Source organism: Humulus lupulus, chromosome 3, assembly GCF_963169125.1.
Source record: "Humulus lupulus chromosome 3, drHumLupu1.1, whole genome shotgun sequence".
NCBI classification, from domain to species: Eukaryota; Viridiplantae; Streptophyta; class Magnoliopsida; order Rosales; family Cannabaceae; genus Humulus; species Humulus lupulus.
This window is the reverse complement of record NC_084795.1, coordinates 148,572,393-148,589,350: the sequence shown is the minus strand read 5'-3', so window position 1 is coordinate 148,589,350 and position 16,958 is coordinate 148,572,393. Positions and strand designations below refer to the sequence as shown.

At 42.9% G+C, this 16,958-nt stretch overlaps 1 protein-coding gene across 1 annotated transcript; it reads right to left on the bottom strand.

Moving 5' to 3' along the window:
* Window positions 1-9,347: 9,347 nt before the first annotated feature.
* On the bottom strand, window positions 9,348-12,503 carry LOC133825131 (uncharacterized; the record flags this gene model as incomplete). Its single annotated transcript, XM_062258117.1, has 5 exons — window positions 9,348-10,400; window positions 10,689-11,018; window positions 11,091-11,378; window positions 11,643-11,930; window positions 12,132-12,503. Coding segments are annotated over 5 exons (2,331 nt in total), but the record flags the coding sequence as incomplete, so codon positions are not given.
* Between the last annotated feature and the right edge of the window lie 4,455 nt (window positions 12,504-16,958).

The window sequence follows — 16,958 nt, the reverse complement described above, 5'->3', positions numbered from 1 at the left end:
TTTTGTATAATTCCAGTGGTTTCCCAAGACTTTTCTAAGTATATAACCCATTTACTAAAAGACCAATCTACTCTTAAGCTTATATTAAGTCCCCAAGTAACCCTAAGGGCAATCCCGTCATTTATCATGTCCCACTAATCCCTCGAGTATTCCTATAAATCCCCGTTCAACCCTGACATACTAAATCCTTAATAAGTTACTATATGCTACTCAATAAATTCCTGAGTACATATAATATTCCCAAAATACCCCTAAGCTCCACCCGAGCCGGGTATTTGACCCCATTGTGACTTTCTAGCTAAACTGCTCCCTAGGACGATCTCGGATCATGCATCCCAAATATATCACCACTCACACGTGGTGTCAATTACAATAATCACAAATATTGCATTTATGCCCTCAACGGGCTAAAATTTCAAACATGACCCTAATAACCAAACGGGACACATATGCATATTTAATTCACCTAAACATGCATTTCAAATCACATACTCATCAAATTCACACATTAACATAATAAACCACTTATTGCCCTCCAGGGACGCTAATCAAGGCCCTAAGCCATATTAGCAAATTTGGGACTCTACAAAAGGAGAAGTGCAAACTGGGTCAGGCTGAAGGGAAAATGGAGGAAGCAGGCTGGGCGCTGGTCGTGAGTCTGGGTCGTGGAGGCGGGTCGCATGCGGGGCTTGGCGCGAGTACATGAGTGGGTCTTGCTGGATGCATGGCATGCGTAGACCACGCCATGTGGCACTGGGGGAAAGAGAGAGGAGGAGGGAGATGGCACGGGCATGGGGTATTTGGGCCTTTTTCTGGGCTTCTTTGTCTCAAAAATACCAACTTTCTCTTCTTTTTTCAGCTTTACATAATTCTTTCTCCATTCATTTTTTATTGATGCCCAAATGCAATTTATTCCTGAAATTTAAACACAAAATAAATTAAAAATTAATATTTTCAATTATAAAATATATTACAATAAATTCATGAAAATATTAATTAAAACTTAATTTATTTTTAACTTTAAAACTAATAAATTGACATTTTGAGCACTAGTCAAATATGTCAATTAGAAAGGAAAATAAAAGTGCTTAGAAGTGATAGGGGTGGTGAATTTTTTTTTAAATGATTTCAAATTGTTTTTGAAGAGCATGGAACAATACATGAATGTAGCACCCCATATACTCCATAAAAAAATGGTATAGCGGAAAGGAAAAATAGAACATTTCTTGAAATGATTAATGTTATGCTATTACATTCAAAATTGAGTTTTAATTTAGGGGTGAAGCCTTTTTATCCTCATATCATATTTTGAATCATATTCCCATGTAGAAAAATGATATATCTCCATACGAAATATGGAAAGGAAAGAAACCAAATATTGGTTATCTTAAAGTGTTGGGGTGTCTTGCTTATTGCAAGAGCACATACCCTAAAAAGACTATGTTGGGTCCAAGGGCTATAAGATGTGAATTTGTGGGTTATGCCTCATATAACAAAGCTTATAGATTGTTATACTTTAAATCTAATTTGATAAATTAATCAAGAGAGGTTGAGTCCTTTGAGAACATGTCATATGATAACAACAAATCAAAAGAACCTATTCAAATTAGACAGCCTCAAGAGGCGATGCCTAAAATGATTAGTGAGAAACCATTATTTCCTAAAAGAAGCCAAAGGCTAAACAATTATAAATTATATTCTTACTATGACTTATAACTCTCTACAATAAGCAAATACCCTACATCTCTGTGGTAATTAACATATCACAGGCATTAAACATGTAATCCCTAAGCTACACAAATCATATAGGTACTCTCGTCCAATATAAACCTATGATTATTTGACTATAGCATATTTATCCTTCACTTCTCAGATCTTAGGTTATAATCATATAAATCATGCAATTAGTGGCCAATTAATCACAAGCATTAAACACAAGACAAATAATTCACAATACTGATGGGAAATTCATAAAAACTTCATTAGATAATCAAAGGGTTTTAAGAAGAATCCATTAGCACCCTAAATAATAAAATTATTTCAAGCTAAACATAGTTAAATCCATAAAACTAAATATAAATATCACTACAAGAGAAACTAAAAGAAGAAGAAGAAGAAGAAGAAGAAGAGAGATGGAAACTAGTTGATAAATGAAGTTCTTGATTTTATGGATTTTTAGTGAACAAAGATTTGTTAGGCAAAAATATTTAATAGAAACAGGCAAAAATGGCAGCTTTCTAGGTTATGGGGTAATAGGTTATAGGTTTCGTGTAGTGTAAGAAAAAGGGTTTTGAATTAGAGTTTTAACACGAGTATCCCAATAATAACTCCTTTTTGGGCAATTGCTCATTTCTTCCTTGAAATTCAGGATACCCCAAACTGAAAGTAACCGCGCCACTCTCCCGTGGGTCCACTCTTGATACCCCAACTTTTAATAGATCGGTCTGGACATTTAAGTCAATCTTGATATTTTGAGCCTTCAGGCTTGATTAATGCGATCTTGTTATCTCGAGCTTGCCAACTCGAGTTATCTAGCCTTAATTCTTTAAACTCTTTTTTTAAATAATGTGCCCTTACCTTTTTCTTTCTTGTTAGATGTCGCAGACTTCAAAGAGTCAGTGGGGGCCTGAGCTCGCGATTCCTTATCATCTGCCATCTCCTCGAGCTGAGTCTCCATTTTCCTAAAACTAGGGACTGATCCGGGACACAAGGAACGCCTCGAATGGAAAGATATTCGAGCCCACTTTCAACGTTAGATTGATGAGGTCGAAGAGGGAAAAAGAAAGAAGCTACGATTTTCGGTGTATCTAGACCCAGACCCCGAGATCTGACCAATCCCGCTAGATCCCAAGTGTAGGGTCACAATAGCCTTTTCCCCTGGTGAACTCTCATTCAACTTCATGGAGAGCTCATCGAATCCGTTATGCACACAAACAGCCCCCAAAATCCCTTCCGCCCTTACCTCAAAGGACTCTTTCTTTGAGGCTAAACATTACCAAAGCTCTGTTACCTCTACTAGACAGATTTCAAAACTCTTAACTTACCATGGGCTAAAGCTAACTGAGAAGCTGGTGTATTGGCCCGCAGACCCCGATGAAAGGAGATGCTTTTCCTCAGGCAAAAACAACCCTAATAAGAAGATCTAGCTCATGGCCTGGAGTCGAGAACACATGCGAGTTGGGGCATTGCTACCTCTAAGGGATTATTTTTGGAACTTCACTAACTATGTTGGCATTGCCCTGTTCCAACTTCAGTCCAACTTCTATAGGGTCCTGGTAGCCCTAAGGTCACTCTACCATGAGATGAAGTAGGATGGACCTTCGGCATGTGAAATCCTGTATCTCTTTTTCCTTAAGAGTAACCTTTCTCAAGCTCATGGTGGTGACGAGTTTTATTACCTCTCCAGCTACCCGAAGGAAAGTAGGTTGTTAGAGGAAAATCTATTTATTTATACAAATATTGTCGTGCTTAAGTTTTAACTTCCACATATTCATACATAGTTCATTCAATTGAACTTTTTGGACTTCGTTATTCTCAAGGTCGAATATTACTTTTACCACATATTTTTGTTAAAAAATACGTATTGGTGCGTTCGTCGTTAGTCTAGTTATTTCTTGCTTAACTATAGCAACTTTTCCTCTTCCTCAAGTATGGTCTCGAGGTTGCGAGCTGAAAACATTTTGCAAAATATTCCAGCCCTGTCTCGACTCATGAATTTCGTTGGTTTATCTAGAATTCCAACTTTCAATTGTTTCGATTAGTGTTTGCTGGTTTGTTCCAAACTTGTTTTGTTTGTGTTTGGTTAATAATCCACCCACTGTAATATTATTTTCATTGATGCCATGCCCATTGTAAGGTTTATTTTTATTGATGCTATATTTTCGTGCCTATGGTATGATTGTATACGACTTATGCCCCCTTAATCTCCTATGATTGTAAAATCTTGGGTTATTTAATTTTGGGAGCTTGCAAAAGATATAACAATAAAAATACAAGCGGAATAGGGAAGAATGCTTTATTAATGGAAAGAGAAAATTGAATACAATCTTGGTTACAAATAAATAAGCATCATTCCTATATTTTGGGTAATAAGGTCGTAGATGTTCACCATTCCAAGCTCGCGGGGTCAATTCTCCATTCAATCTTGCTAGTTTATAGACACTAGGTTGAATAATGGATTCAATTTGGTAAGGTCCCTCCCATTTAGGCCTGAGCATGCCTGTAGAGGGGTCTCGTGTGGCCAAAAACACGCGCCTAAGCATCAGATCTCCCAATCCAAAGTGTTTGTCGTGAACCCTCTTATTTAAATACCTTGTGGCCCTTTGTTGGTATGCGACATTTTTAAGTTTGTCTTCTTCTTGTTTTTCTTCAATTAGGTCTAGGGTTTCCTCAAGCTGAGATTGGTTTGAGGTCTAGTCATATGCTTCACGTCTGATCATTAGAATTTCAACCTCAATGGGCAACATAGATTTGCAATTGTAAGCCGGGGAGAAGGGGGTATGGCCTGTTAAGGTCGAGTTGTTGTCCTATAAGCCCATAGTACTTGTGGTAATTCTTCTATCCATTTACCTTTAGCTTCTCTAAGCCTCTTCTTAATGGAGCTCTTTAGAGTCTTGTTTACGGCTTCGACCTGGCCATTTTCTTGTGGATGGGCTATTGAGGAAAAACTCTTGATTATCCCATTCTTTTCGCAGAATTGTGTAAACAGCTCTCTATCAAACTGGGTTTTGTTGTCTGACACTATTTTCCTTGGTACCCAATATCGACAAATTTTATTTTTTACCATGAAGTCCAAGACTTTCTTCTAGGTGATTGTGGCAAGAGGTTCGACCTCAGTCCACTTAGTGAAGTCATCAACAACAACTACGACATATTTCACTCCCCTTTTCCCTGTTGGTAGTGCTCTTATGAGGTTGATTCCCCATATGGAAAATGACCATGGGGAGCTCATCATGGTGAGCTTGGGTGGTGGATCTCAGGGGATTGATGCAAATTGTTGACATTTACACAATGTTTGACATATTCGAACAATTTAGCTTTCACTGTAGGCTAGAAATATCATTTCCTAATTACCTTCTTTGACAAACTCTGCCCCTTGTTGTGTTCTTTGCCAAATCCTTCATGGAATTTCTTCTAGGATTTTTCTTGCCTTAGGTGGAGTTACACACCTTAAATAATGGCATAGAGTATCCTCTTCTGTACAATCTTCCCTCTAAGATAGTGTACCTTGGTATCTTGTACATTAGTTTTCTAGCCTCATCCCGGTCTACTAGGAGGCTCCTAGTTTCAAGGTAGTCTATTATGGGAGTCATCCAAGTAGTTTGTGAGTCTATCATGTTGATTTCATCTTCTTCAGGCTTGTTTATGCTCGATACTGGTAAAAATTCACTGGTACCACATTGAGCATGTCAGCTTCTTTGGTGATGGCTAGTCGAGCATGAGCATCTATGTTCTAATTCTATTACCTTGGAAATTTCTCAATTGCGTATAATTCGAATTGTCCGACTGCCGCTTTGACCTTCTCTAAGTATGCTACCATTTTAACCCCCTTAGCCTGGTATTCCCCTAGGACCTGATTGATAGCTAGTTAGGAGTCACTATAGCAGTGAATGTCCTTTGCCTTTAGCTCGGAAGCTATTCGAAGTCCTGCTAAAAAGCTTTGACCCGTTCTTGTTTGAAGATCCATAAACATAAAGTCTCCGCGGCTCGTGGGCTGGGGTTATGACTTCCTCGCTTGAGATTCTAGTGCATTCGACTATGAAATTTTCCAAGGCATGTCCCTTTATTGCTTTCTTGGGTGATATGTGATATCAAATTGTCCAAGTTCGACTGCTCATTTAAATAGTCTCTCTGGCGCTTCGGGTTTGACAATATTTGCCTCAGTGGTTGATTAATCAGGACATGTATGGGATGCACCTAGAAGTAAGGTTGAAGTTTTTGAGATGCATGTATCAAGCACAGAGCAGGCTTTCCCATCAATGGATATCTCGAATCTGCCCCCAGTAACCTTTTACTGACATAATAAATAGGTTTTTATATTTTCTTATCCTCGAGAACAAGTACTGCACCAATTGCATGCTTAGTTGTGGCAAGGTATAAGTACAATATTTCTCTGTCACTAATTTGGATAAGATAGGTGGTTCAACGAGATTTTTTAAGGGCTTGAAAGGCAAGCTCGCATTAGTCTGTCCATTCAAGCTTTTTTCCCCCTCTCAAAAGGTTAAAAAATGGTAGGCATCTGTCCGTAGATTTCGACACAAATCTACATAAAGCCGCCATTCGTCCAGTTAAAATCTTGACGTCTTTATGCTTTTGAGGTGAAGGCATATCATTTAAAGCCTTTATCTTATCCGAGTTTGCCTCTATGCACTGAGCGTTTACTATAAATCCGAGAAACTTTCCTAAAGATACTCCAAATGAGCATTTTTGTGGGTTAAGTCTCATGTTGTACTTTTGAAGTATGGCAAAACACTCTGCGAGATTGTTAACATGGTTACAATTATGTTTGGACTTGACTAGCATATCATCCACATACACTTCCATGTTGTTCCCTATCTGCTCGGCAAACACTCTATTTACCAGTCTCCGATATGTGGCCCTGACATTCTTGAGTCCGAAGGGCATCACATTGTGTCATTATAAACCTTTATTAGTCATGCAGCTCGTATGCTCTTGATCAGGTGCGTGCATGCATGGCTATCTGGTTATATCTAGAATATGCTTCCAGGAACGACATGATGTCGTGGCCTGAGGTAGCATCCACGAGTTGATCAATTCGAGGTAGGGGAAAGCATTCCTTTGGACACACCTTGTTGAGGTTCGAATAGTCAATGCAGGTTCCCCACTTTCCAATTGGCTTTGGGAGAAGAACTGGATATTCTATCCAATCCAGATAAAAGGCATCTCGGATAAACTGATTTGCTTTTAGTCTTATGACCTCCTCTTTTAAGACCTACTTCCTTTTGTCATCTAGGAGCCTTCTTTTCTGTTTCTTAGGTGGGAAGTTTTTGTCTATGTTCAACGCATGGCTTATAATGTTTGGGCTGATACCAATTGTAATGCCCCAACTACAGGGAGCGCTACAGTGCATGTAACGCCCTACTACCTTAGAGCCGTTACTAAGTGAGTTTAAAACAGAAATTGTGCATCTAATTGACTCAAGTGGTTTCTAAAACCAAAAGTGTGAATAGACCAGAGTTTAAGGCTGTACTCTTTGAAAATGTTTAGTTTCATTAAAAACGTTAATTATAAAACATCTGGGATCCCAAAATAAGGTTTACAAAATATTTACAACTCAAAATGGATTTACACTTGATCAGCTATCAAAAGAATGGTTAAATACAGCCATATACAAAATGCCCCCAACCAAAGCAGTCGGGCAGGCCGAACATGTACGCGCCGCCCCCACGCTCTCCATACTCATGGCCGGTTGACTGACTCCTTGCTTTTACCTGCCACACGGAGCACCCGTGAGCCGAAGCCCAGCAAGAAAACCCAAATAACACATAACATATGCAAAGTAAATAGCTGGCAATAATTCACTGATACATAAGAAAACCACCATCATAAACAAGTACGGCCATGCCGCTCCCAAGGCCTTACCAAAGCCTGGAGTTTCGGTTCTCACCGCGAGGATCACTCATGTATCCCTTGGGTCCCACCCTGAATATAAGCATCCCATGTGCTGTGTTACTTTCGGCCCACGGCCGCCCCGGCCTATGCCGTACCCGGCCTCTGCCGCTCGTTTCATCATAATAACACATATAGTGCATTCAAAATAAACATTCACACACATCATGGTTCATTTAAGTTTATGTATTTGCACGTAATACAATCCGGGGCCACGCCCTACAATCACACAGTGGGGCCATGCCCTAAACTCGGGTGTTACGGTTTTCTTACCTGTATCCCGTGCTTTCCAAAGTACCACGGTCACGAGCACGGTCCTTTAGCACGAGCCTCTCCGAAATCCTAGTCACAACACACATAAAACACTTTTAATACTAACCAAACCCAAAACCACTTCCCGGGACCAATCCCGCACTCTCGGGACCTCTAAAACCTTAAAACAACACCCCGGAGGCATCCCACGAACCCCCGGAGCTAAGACCTAAAATTGCCAAAAAGAGCTACCCTGAAAATTGCCTTGTGCCGCGGCACCACATCCTTGTGCCGCGGCACCCATCAGACAGAAGCTCCCTTGCCGCGGCACACAAAAACCCTGCCGCGGCACGCCTTCGCAGACCCAGAATTCTGGGTTTTTCCTGCAATTTTCCCCGAGCTTTAACCTCCCCAAATCATCCCAAACCAAAACCTAAACCCCAAAACTCAAATCCAAACCTCATATGAACAATCTAACACCCCATAAACACTAGAATCAAATCCAAAACATCAATACACACAAGATCCACTCCTTTGATTTCAAATTCAACAACCCAAATCAAAACTCATGAAAATCTTAACTCAAGCATTAAATTCCTCAACCAACACAGAAAACAAACTTAAATAAGCATAAAATCCTTACCTCAAGAGTAGAATCCACCCTAAAAGTTCCCTTGATCTCCTTCTAAGCTTCCCACTTCAGCCCCCTTTCTACACCTCTTCTTCTTTCTTCTTCTTTGCCCTAGCCTTTCTCTCCTCTTCTTTTCCTTCTCTTCTAATTTATCAAAGCCACAAGTGACCCAAATGCCCAAACCGTACCCCCTAAATCCCAGCTGCATAATGTCTATTTGCCTTGCCAAAAGACCAAATTACCCCTCCTTACTAATCCTTCTAAGCTAAACCTTCAAGGGTACTTAAGTCTTAACACTTTCATTTCAATTCTACCACTTCCTATCTTAAAACTTGTTACTCACAGCAGTTACAAATGGTTACCAAATTACCAATACTAATCACTCTTTCTAAACTCAACTTACAAGATTCCCGAAGTACCCCTGGGCTCCTCCCGAGCCGGGTACAACAACCCGTTGTGACTTTTAGACTAACTGGCTCACTAGGACCGTCCCGATGCGTGCATCCTGGTAAAACATCACACTCACATGGCACAATTCACATAGTATAATTATCACAGTTATGCCCTAACATGGCCAAGTTACAATCATGCTCATTTTAAGACAATCAGTTCTACATGCATACCGATTCACATAGTCATGCATCTCAAATAATCCAATAGTCATATAACGTGCAATAAATCATAATGATGCATTAAACTTAATAAAGTCACACACAAAATCCCATCATGCCCTCCAGGCACACAACTCCAGGCCCTTAAGCCTTAACATTGAATTTGGGTCGTTACAACTATCCCCTCCTCATGAGAATTTCGTCCTCGAAATTTACCTGAACAACTCGGGATGCCGCTCCCGCATATCTGATTCCAGTTCCCATGTCGCCTCTTCGACCTTGCTGTTTCTCCACAATACTTTAACCAAGGGGATGGTCTTGCTCCTCAAGACCTTGTCCTTCCTATCAAGGATCTGAATAGGCTTTTCTTCGTATGATAAGTCCCGATCCAACTCCAAGTTCTCATAGCTCAACACATGAGTAGAGTCCGAAACATACTTCCGGAGCATGGACACATGAAACACGTCATGAACTCCTGATAAAGCTGGAGGCATTGCTAACCTATAAGCCACCTCCCCAATTCGTTCTAGAACCTCAAATGGGCCAACAAACCTGGGACTCAGCTTGCCCCGAACGCCAAATCGTTTTACTCCTCTCAGGGGTGAAACCCTGAGGAATACATGATCACCAACCTGAAATTCTACGCTCCTGCGTTTCTGATCTGAATAACTCTTCTGGCGACTCTGGGAGGCGAGCATACGAGCTCTAATTTTCTCAAGTGCCTCATTGGTCCTCTGAACCATCTCAGGACCTAAATACCTTCTCTCACCTGTCTCATCCCAGTGAATCGGTGATCTGCATTTTCTACCATACAACATCTCATACGGAGCCACTCCGATAGTCGCCTGATAACTGTTATTGTACGAAAACTCAATCAGAGGGAGGTACTTACTCCAAGATCCCTCAAAATCCAAGACACAAGCTCGTAACATGTCCTCCAGTATTTGAATTGTCCTCTCAGACTGTCCATCCGTCTGAGGATGATAAGCGGTACTAAACCGAAGCTGCGTGCCCATTGCCTTCTGCAGGCTCTTCCAAAACTTGGAAGTGAAAGTGGGGTCTCTGTCGGATACTATTGACCTCGGAGCCCCATGAAGTCGAACGATCTCCTTAACATAAAGCTCTGCATACTGCTCCACAGTATAAGTCGTCTTCACAGGTAAGAAGTGGGCGGACTTGGTATACCTGTCCACAATCACCCATACCGAGTCATGCTGACCCACGGTCTTTGGCAATCCTACCACAAAGTCCATGGCAATATCTTCCCATTTCCACTCGGGAATCCCAAGAGGCTGTAATAATCCTGCTGGCCTCTGGTGTTCCGCCTTAATCTGCTGACAGGTTAGGCATCTAGCCACATAGTCCACCACGTCCCTCTTCATGCCTGACCACCAATACAAAACCTTCAGGTCATGGTACATCTTCGTAGAACCTGGGTGCAAAGAGTAGGGAGTGGTATGAGACTCGTCCAAAATCTCTCGCCGAATGTCTGGATCAATCGGAACACAAATCCGTCCTTTGTACTTCAACAAACTCATCTCAGAAATAGAGAAGTCCTTAGCTGCTCCCGATAGGACGTTCTCTCTACGCTCAACTAACTGGGGGTCCTTTCCCTGTGCTTCCTTAATCCTCTCGAGGAGTGTTGACTGAAGAGTAATGTTGGCTAACCTCCCAACCACTAGCTCTATACCTGCTCTGGTCATCTCTCCTGCTAGTCTGTCAGATATCTGCCTCGAACTATACAACTGTCCTGGGCCCCTTCGGCTCAATGCGTCAGCCACCACATTAGCCTTCCCAGGATGGTATAGGATATCACAATCGTAATCCTTTACCAGCTCAAGCCACCGTCTCTGGCGCATGTTCAAGTCCTTCTGGGTAAAGAAATACTTTAGACTCTTGTGATCAGTGTATATCTCGCACCTCTCTCCATACAGATAGTGTCTCCAAATCTTAAGTGCGAATACCACTGCAGCTAATTCCAGGTCATGCGTGGGATACCTCTGCTCGTACTCCTTTAATTGCCTTGATGCGTACGCTATCACTTTCCCAGCCTGCATCAACACGCATCCCAGACCCTGTCTGGAAGCGTCACAGTAGACCACAAACTTCTCATTATCCGTTGGCAGGCTCAGCACTGGTGCAGTAATCAACCGCCGCTTCAGCTCTTTGAAGCTATTCTCGCATCGATCTGTCCACACAAACTTGGTCTTCTTCCTTGTCAATTCTGTCAACGGAGTAGCAATTCTGGAGAACCCCTCTACAAACCGCCGGTAGTAACCTGCTAGTCCAAGGAAACTTCTAACTTCAGGAACATTGCTGGGTCTAGGCCAAACCCTCACTGCTTCCGTCTTACTTGGGTCGACCAGTAACCCATCCTTACTGATAATATGGCCCAAAAATGAAACTTGCGATAACCAGAACTCGCACTTACTAAACTTGGCATATAGCTTATGCCCTCTTAACCGCTGCAACACTAGACGCAGATGATGCTCATGCTCTGTCTCTGTCTGGGAGTATACTAGGATATCATCAATAAACACAATCACAAACTTATCCAAGTAATCCTTAAAAATTCTGTTCATCAAATCCATAAATGCCGCCGGGGCATTGGTTAATCCAAAGGACATAACCAGAAATTCATAATGCCCATACCGAGTCCGAAATGCAGTCTTTGGTATGTCCTCATCTCTGATCCTCAATTGATAGTAGCCTGATCGGAGATCAATCTTCGAAAACACTATACTCCCTTGAAGCTGATCAAATAAATCGTCGATCCTAGGCAATGGATATTTGTTCTTGATGGTCAGCTTATTCAACTCCCTGTAATCGATGCACATCCTGAGCGATCCATCCTTTTTCTTAACAAATAAAACTGGAGCACCCCACGGCGAGAAACTCGGTCTGACAAACCCCAAATCAAGTAGTTCCTGCAGTTGAATCTTCAATTCCTTCAATTCTGCTGGAGCCATTCTGTAAGGTGCTTTGGATACTGGCTCTGCTCCCGGAGCCAACTCAATGACGAACTCGATCTCCCGCTGTGGCGGCAACCCCGGCAGATCTGCTGGAAACAAGTCTGGAAACTCGCAGACGACTCTGGTTTCATTCGGTCCCACTGCCGCCACCTTAGAGGAATCCACTATACTTGCTAGGAATCCTATGCAACCCTCTTGCATCAGGTCTCTAGCCTTTAGTACCGAGATCACAGGTACCCGCGGTCCATCCACCGATCCCACGAACACAAAGGGTGCCTCGCCCTCCGGTTCAAAGGTCACCATTCGTCGCCTACAATCAATTGTTGCTCCATATCGCGTCAACCAATCCATCCCTAGTATTATGTCAAAATCGTCCATATCTAGTTCAATCAGGTCAACAAACAATTCTCTACCATCTACCACTACTGGTAAGGCTCTAACCCACCTCCTAGAGACTACCAGCTCTCCTGTAGGCAATACAGTCTGAAAACCCCTAGCATACAAAATACTAGGTCTACACAGCTGATCAATCACTCTAGCAGAAACAAATGAGTGCGTAGCACCAGAATCAATCAATGCAGTAAACAAGGATCCAGCGCTAAAAATCTGACCTGTGACCACTGATGGGCTGGCCTCTGCCTCAGTCTGAGTCAAGGTGAAGACCCTAGCAGGCGCGAGGCTGTCACCCTGCCTAGGCTCCTCCTTCTTAGCCTGCGGGCAATCTTTCTTCAAGTGGCTGGTGCTTCCACAAACAAAACATGCCCTGATGCCGGTACCCGCTCCAGAGGCGGACCGGCACTCGCCCTGATGCCGTCGCCTGCATCGAGGACACCATGGATAACTCCTCCAGTTGTCATTACCGCCCTGGCGGCCACCCACGGAACCGCGAACCCTCCTGTCGGAACCATAGGGAGTAAATGAGTCTGGTACTCTCCTCTTCTGCTCACTGGGGCCGCTGCCCCGACTAGGCCCAGAAGAAGAAGGCATTACCCTCCTGGTATCACGCCTAGCAGCGCTATCCTTCCAGATCTGATCCTCAGCCCTCTCAGCAGTGAGGGCCTTGTCTACCACTTGCGCATAGGTAGTCTCTGGAGCCATTGTAATACTCACGTCACGGGCGATCATTGCACCTAATCCCCGTACAAATCTGTCCCTTCTGGCCATATCAGTCGGCACAAGCTCTGGCGCAAACTTCGCCAATCTATCAAATACCAAGGCGTACTCAGTGACAGATAACCTGCCCTGAGTCAGACTGTTAAACTCATCCGCCTTCGCCGCTCGAACGGCTACGCTGTAGTATTTCTCGTTGAAAAGGCTCTTGAATTCCTCCCAGGTCATAATAGCAGTATCCCTTCGCTGCCCCACCACCTCCCACCATATTCGTGCATCATGTCTAAGCATATAACTGGCACAATCAACCCTATCCCTTCCTTCAACCCTCATGAAGTCCAGGATTACCGACATTGTACTCATCCACTGCTCAGCCTGCAGTGGGTCTGCTCCCCCCTCAAAGGTAGGAGGTTGTTGTTTTCTGAATCTTTCATATAGAGGTTCCAACCTGTTCCCAGTCACAGGTTGAACCGGAGCCGGTACCACACTAGGCGGTGGTGGTATCACAGTGGTCGGTGGAGGAGCTGGTTGCCTGTACTGACTAAGCTCATCCTCTGTTTTCTTCAACCTAGCCTCCATCTCTGCTAAAATCTGTTGCCAGTTCTGAGGAGCAGGTGGAGGGTCCTGCCCCTGGTTATCATCCTCGGCCTGAATGCCGCGGAGTCTCGATGATTGGCGAGGCATTGCAACTAAATGCCTGCAATCAATGACACCGCTCATTAGGCATGATAACAAGGTCCAATTTCCACCTCTCAATCTCAACAACAACCAAGATCAATCGACCAAAGTGCCATAAAAATATCATGCAGCATACAACGGGCCTTGCCCTGGCATCATGCATATGTTATTTCAATGATCATGCTCATAATAATTTAGGCAGGCACACAAAGCATTAAACACATATTCATGAATATATCAACCGATCATACCAAACTACCCTGAGTCGAGCTTTTCAATGGCAGCGTGCGTACATGTTCGGTCGATCTCCAGAACCAATAAACCTTGGCTCGCTCTGATACCAAGTTGTAACGCCCTACTACCTTAGAGCCGTTACTAAGTGAGTTTAAAACAGAAATTGTGCATCTAATTGACTCAAGTGGTTTCTAAAACCAAAAGTGTGAATAGACCAGAGTTTAAGGCTGTACTCTTTGAAAATGTTTAGTTTCATTAAAAACGTTAATTATAAAACATCTGGGATCCCAAAATAAGGTTTACAAAATATTTACAACTCAAAATGGATTTACACTTGATCAGCTATCAAAAGAATGGTTAAATACAGCCATATACAAAATGCCCCCAACCAAAGCAGTCGGGCAGGCCGAACATGTACGCGCCGCCCCCACGCTCTCCATACTCATGGCCGGTTGACTGACTCCTTGCTTTTACCTGCCACACGGAGCACCCGTGAGCCGAAGCCCAGCAAGAAAACCCAAATAACACATAACATATGCAAAGTAAATAGCTGGCAATAATTCACTGATACATAAGAAAACCACCATCATAAACAAGTACGGCCATGCCGCTCCCAAGGCCTTACCAAAGCCTGGAGTTTCGGTTCTCACCGCGAGGATCACTCATGTATCCCTTGGGTCCCACCCTGAATATAAGCATCCCATGTGCTGTGTTACTTTCGGCCCACGGCCGCCCCGGCCTATGCCGTACCCGGCCTCTGCCGCTCGTTTCATCATAATAACACATATAGTGCATTCAAAATAAACATTCACACACATCATGGTTCATTTAAGTTTATGTATTTGCACGTAATACAATCCGGGGCCACGCCCTACAATCACACAGTGGGGCCATGCCCTAAACTCGGGTGTTACGGTTTTCTTACCTGTATCCCGTGCTTTCCAAAGTACCACGGTCACGAGCACGGTCCTTTAGCACGAGCCTCTCCGAAATCCTAGTCACAACACACATAAAACACTTTTAATACTAACCAAACCCAAAACCACTTCCCGGGACCAATCCCGCACTCTCGGGACCTCTAAAACCTTAAAACAACACCCCGGAGGCATCCCACGAACCCCCGGAGCTAAGACCTAAAATTGCCAAAAAGAGCTACCCTGAAAATTGCCTTGTGCCGCGGCACCACATCCTTGTGCCGCGGCACCCATCAGACAGAAGCTCCCTTGCCGCGGCACACAAAAACCCTGCCGCGGCACGCCTTCGCAGACCCAGAATTCTGGGTTTTTCCTGCAATTTTCCCCGAGCTTTAACCTCCCCAAATCATCCCAAACCAAAACCTAAACCCCAAAACTCAAATCCAAACCTCATATGAACAATCTAACACCCCATAAACACTAGAATCAAATCCAAAACATCAATACACACAAGATCCACTCCTTTGATTTCAAATTCAACAACCCAAATCAAAACTCATGAAAATCTTAACTCAAGCATTAAATTCCTCAACCAACACAGAAAACAAACTTAAATAAGCATAAAATCCTTACCTCAAGAGTAGAATCCACCCTAAAAGTTCCCTTGATCTCCTTCTAAGCTTCCCACTTCAGCCCCCTTTCTACACCTCTTCTTCTTTCTTCTTCTTTGCCCTAGCCTTTCTCTCCTCTTCTTTTCCTTCTCTTCTAATTTATCAAAGCCACAAGTGACCCAAATGCCCAAACCGTACCCCCTAAATCCCAGCTGCATAATGTCTATTTGCCTTGCCAAAAGACCAAATTACCCCTCCTTACTAATCCTTCTAAGCTAAACCTTCAAGGGTACTTAAGTCTTAACACTTTCATTTCAATTCTACCACTTCCTATCTTAAAACTTGTTACTCACAGCAGTTACAAATGGTTACCAAATTACCAATACTAATCACTCTTTCTAAACTCAACTTACAAGATTCCCGAAGTACCCCTGGGCTCCTCCCGAGCCGGGTACAACAACCCGTTGTGACTTTTAGACTAACTGGCTCACTAGGACCGTCCCGATGCGTGCATCCTGGTAAAACATCACACTCACATGGCACAATTCACATAGTATAATTATCACAGTTATGCCCTAACATGGCCAAGTTACAATCATGCTCATTTTAAGACAATCAGTTCTACATGCATACCGATTCACATAGTCATGCATCTCAAATAATCCAATAGTCATATAACGTGCAATAAATCATAATGATGCATTAAACTTAATAAAGTCACACACAAAATCCCATCATGCCCTCCAGGCACACAACTCCAGGCCCTTAAGCCTTAACATTGAATTTGGGTCGTTACAGTGCACATTGCAAACAGTGCTAAACTCGCTAATCGAGTCATTTGGCCATAAACGTGTAACTAAGTGTGATTAACGGTTTAGGGATTAAAAATTTCGATTAAGATATAACGTTTCACTAGAACGTTTAATATATACATTGGGATCCCAAAAATATAATTTCAGAGTCTATTACAAGAAAATATTTACAACAGGTCGTTCTAAGCGGCAAAACAGGGTTTAACCCTAGTTCCACTTTCAAACCTCGCCCAAGTATTGGTCGAGCAGCTGCATATGTACACGTCATCACCTAAGCTCTTCAACTCAAGGATATTCCAGCTTCCTTTTGCCTTTACCTGCACCACAAAGCACCCGTGAGCTGAAGCCCAGTAAGAAAACTCATATGCTCATAAACAGTCAAACCACGATATCAAATCATATCTGGCATGCCTAGCAAACATAGCTCTATTCAGCATGCAAATGAATTCAAACGATGTTGGGGTATCCAGTATAAGAAATCCTGTTCTTCTGATTGGAGGACTA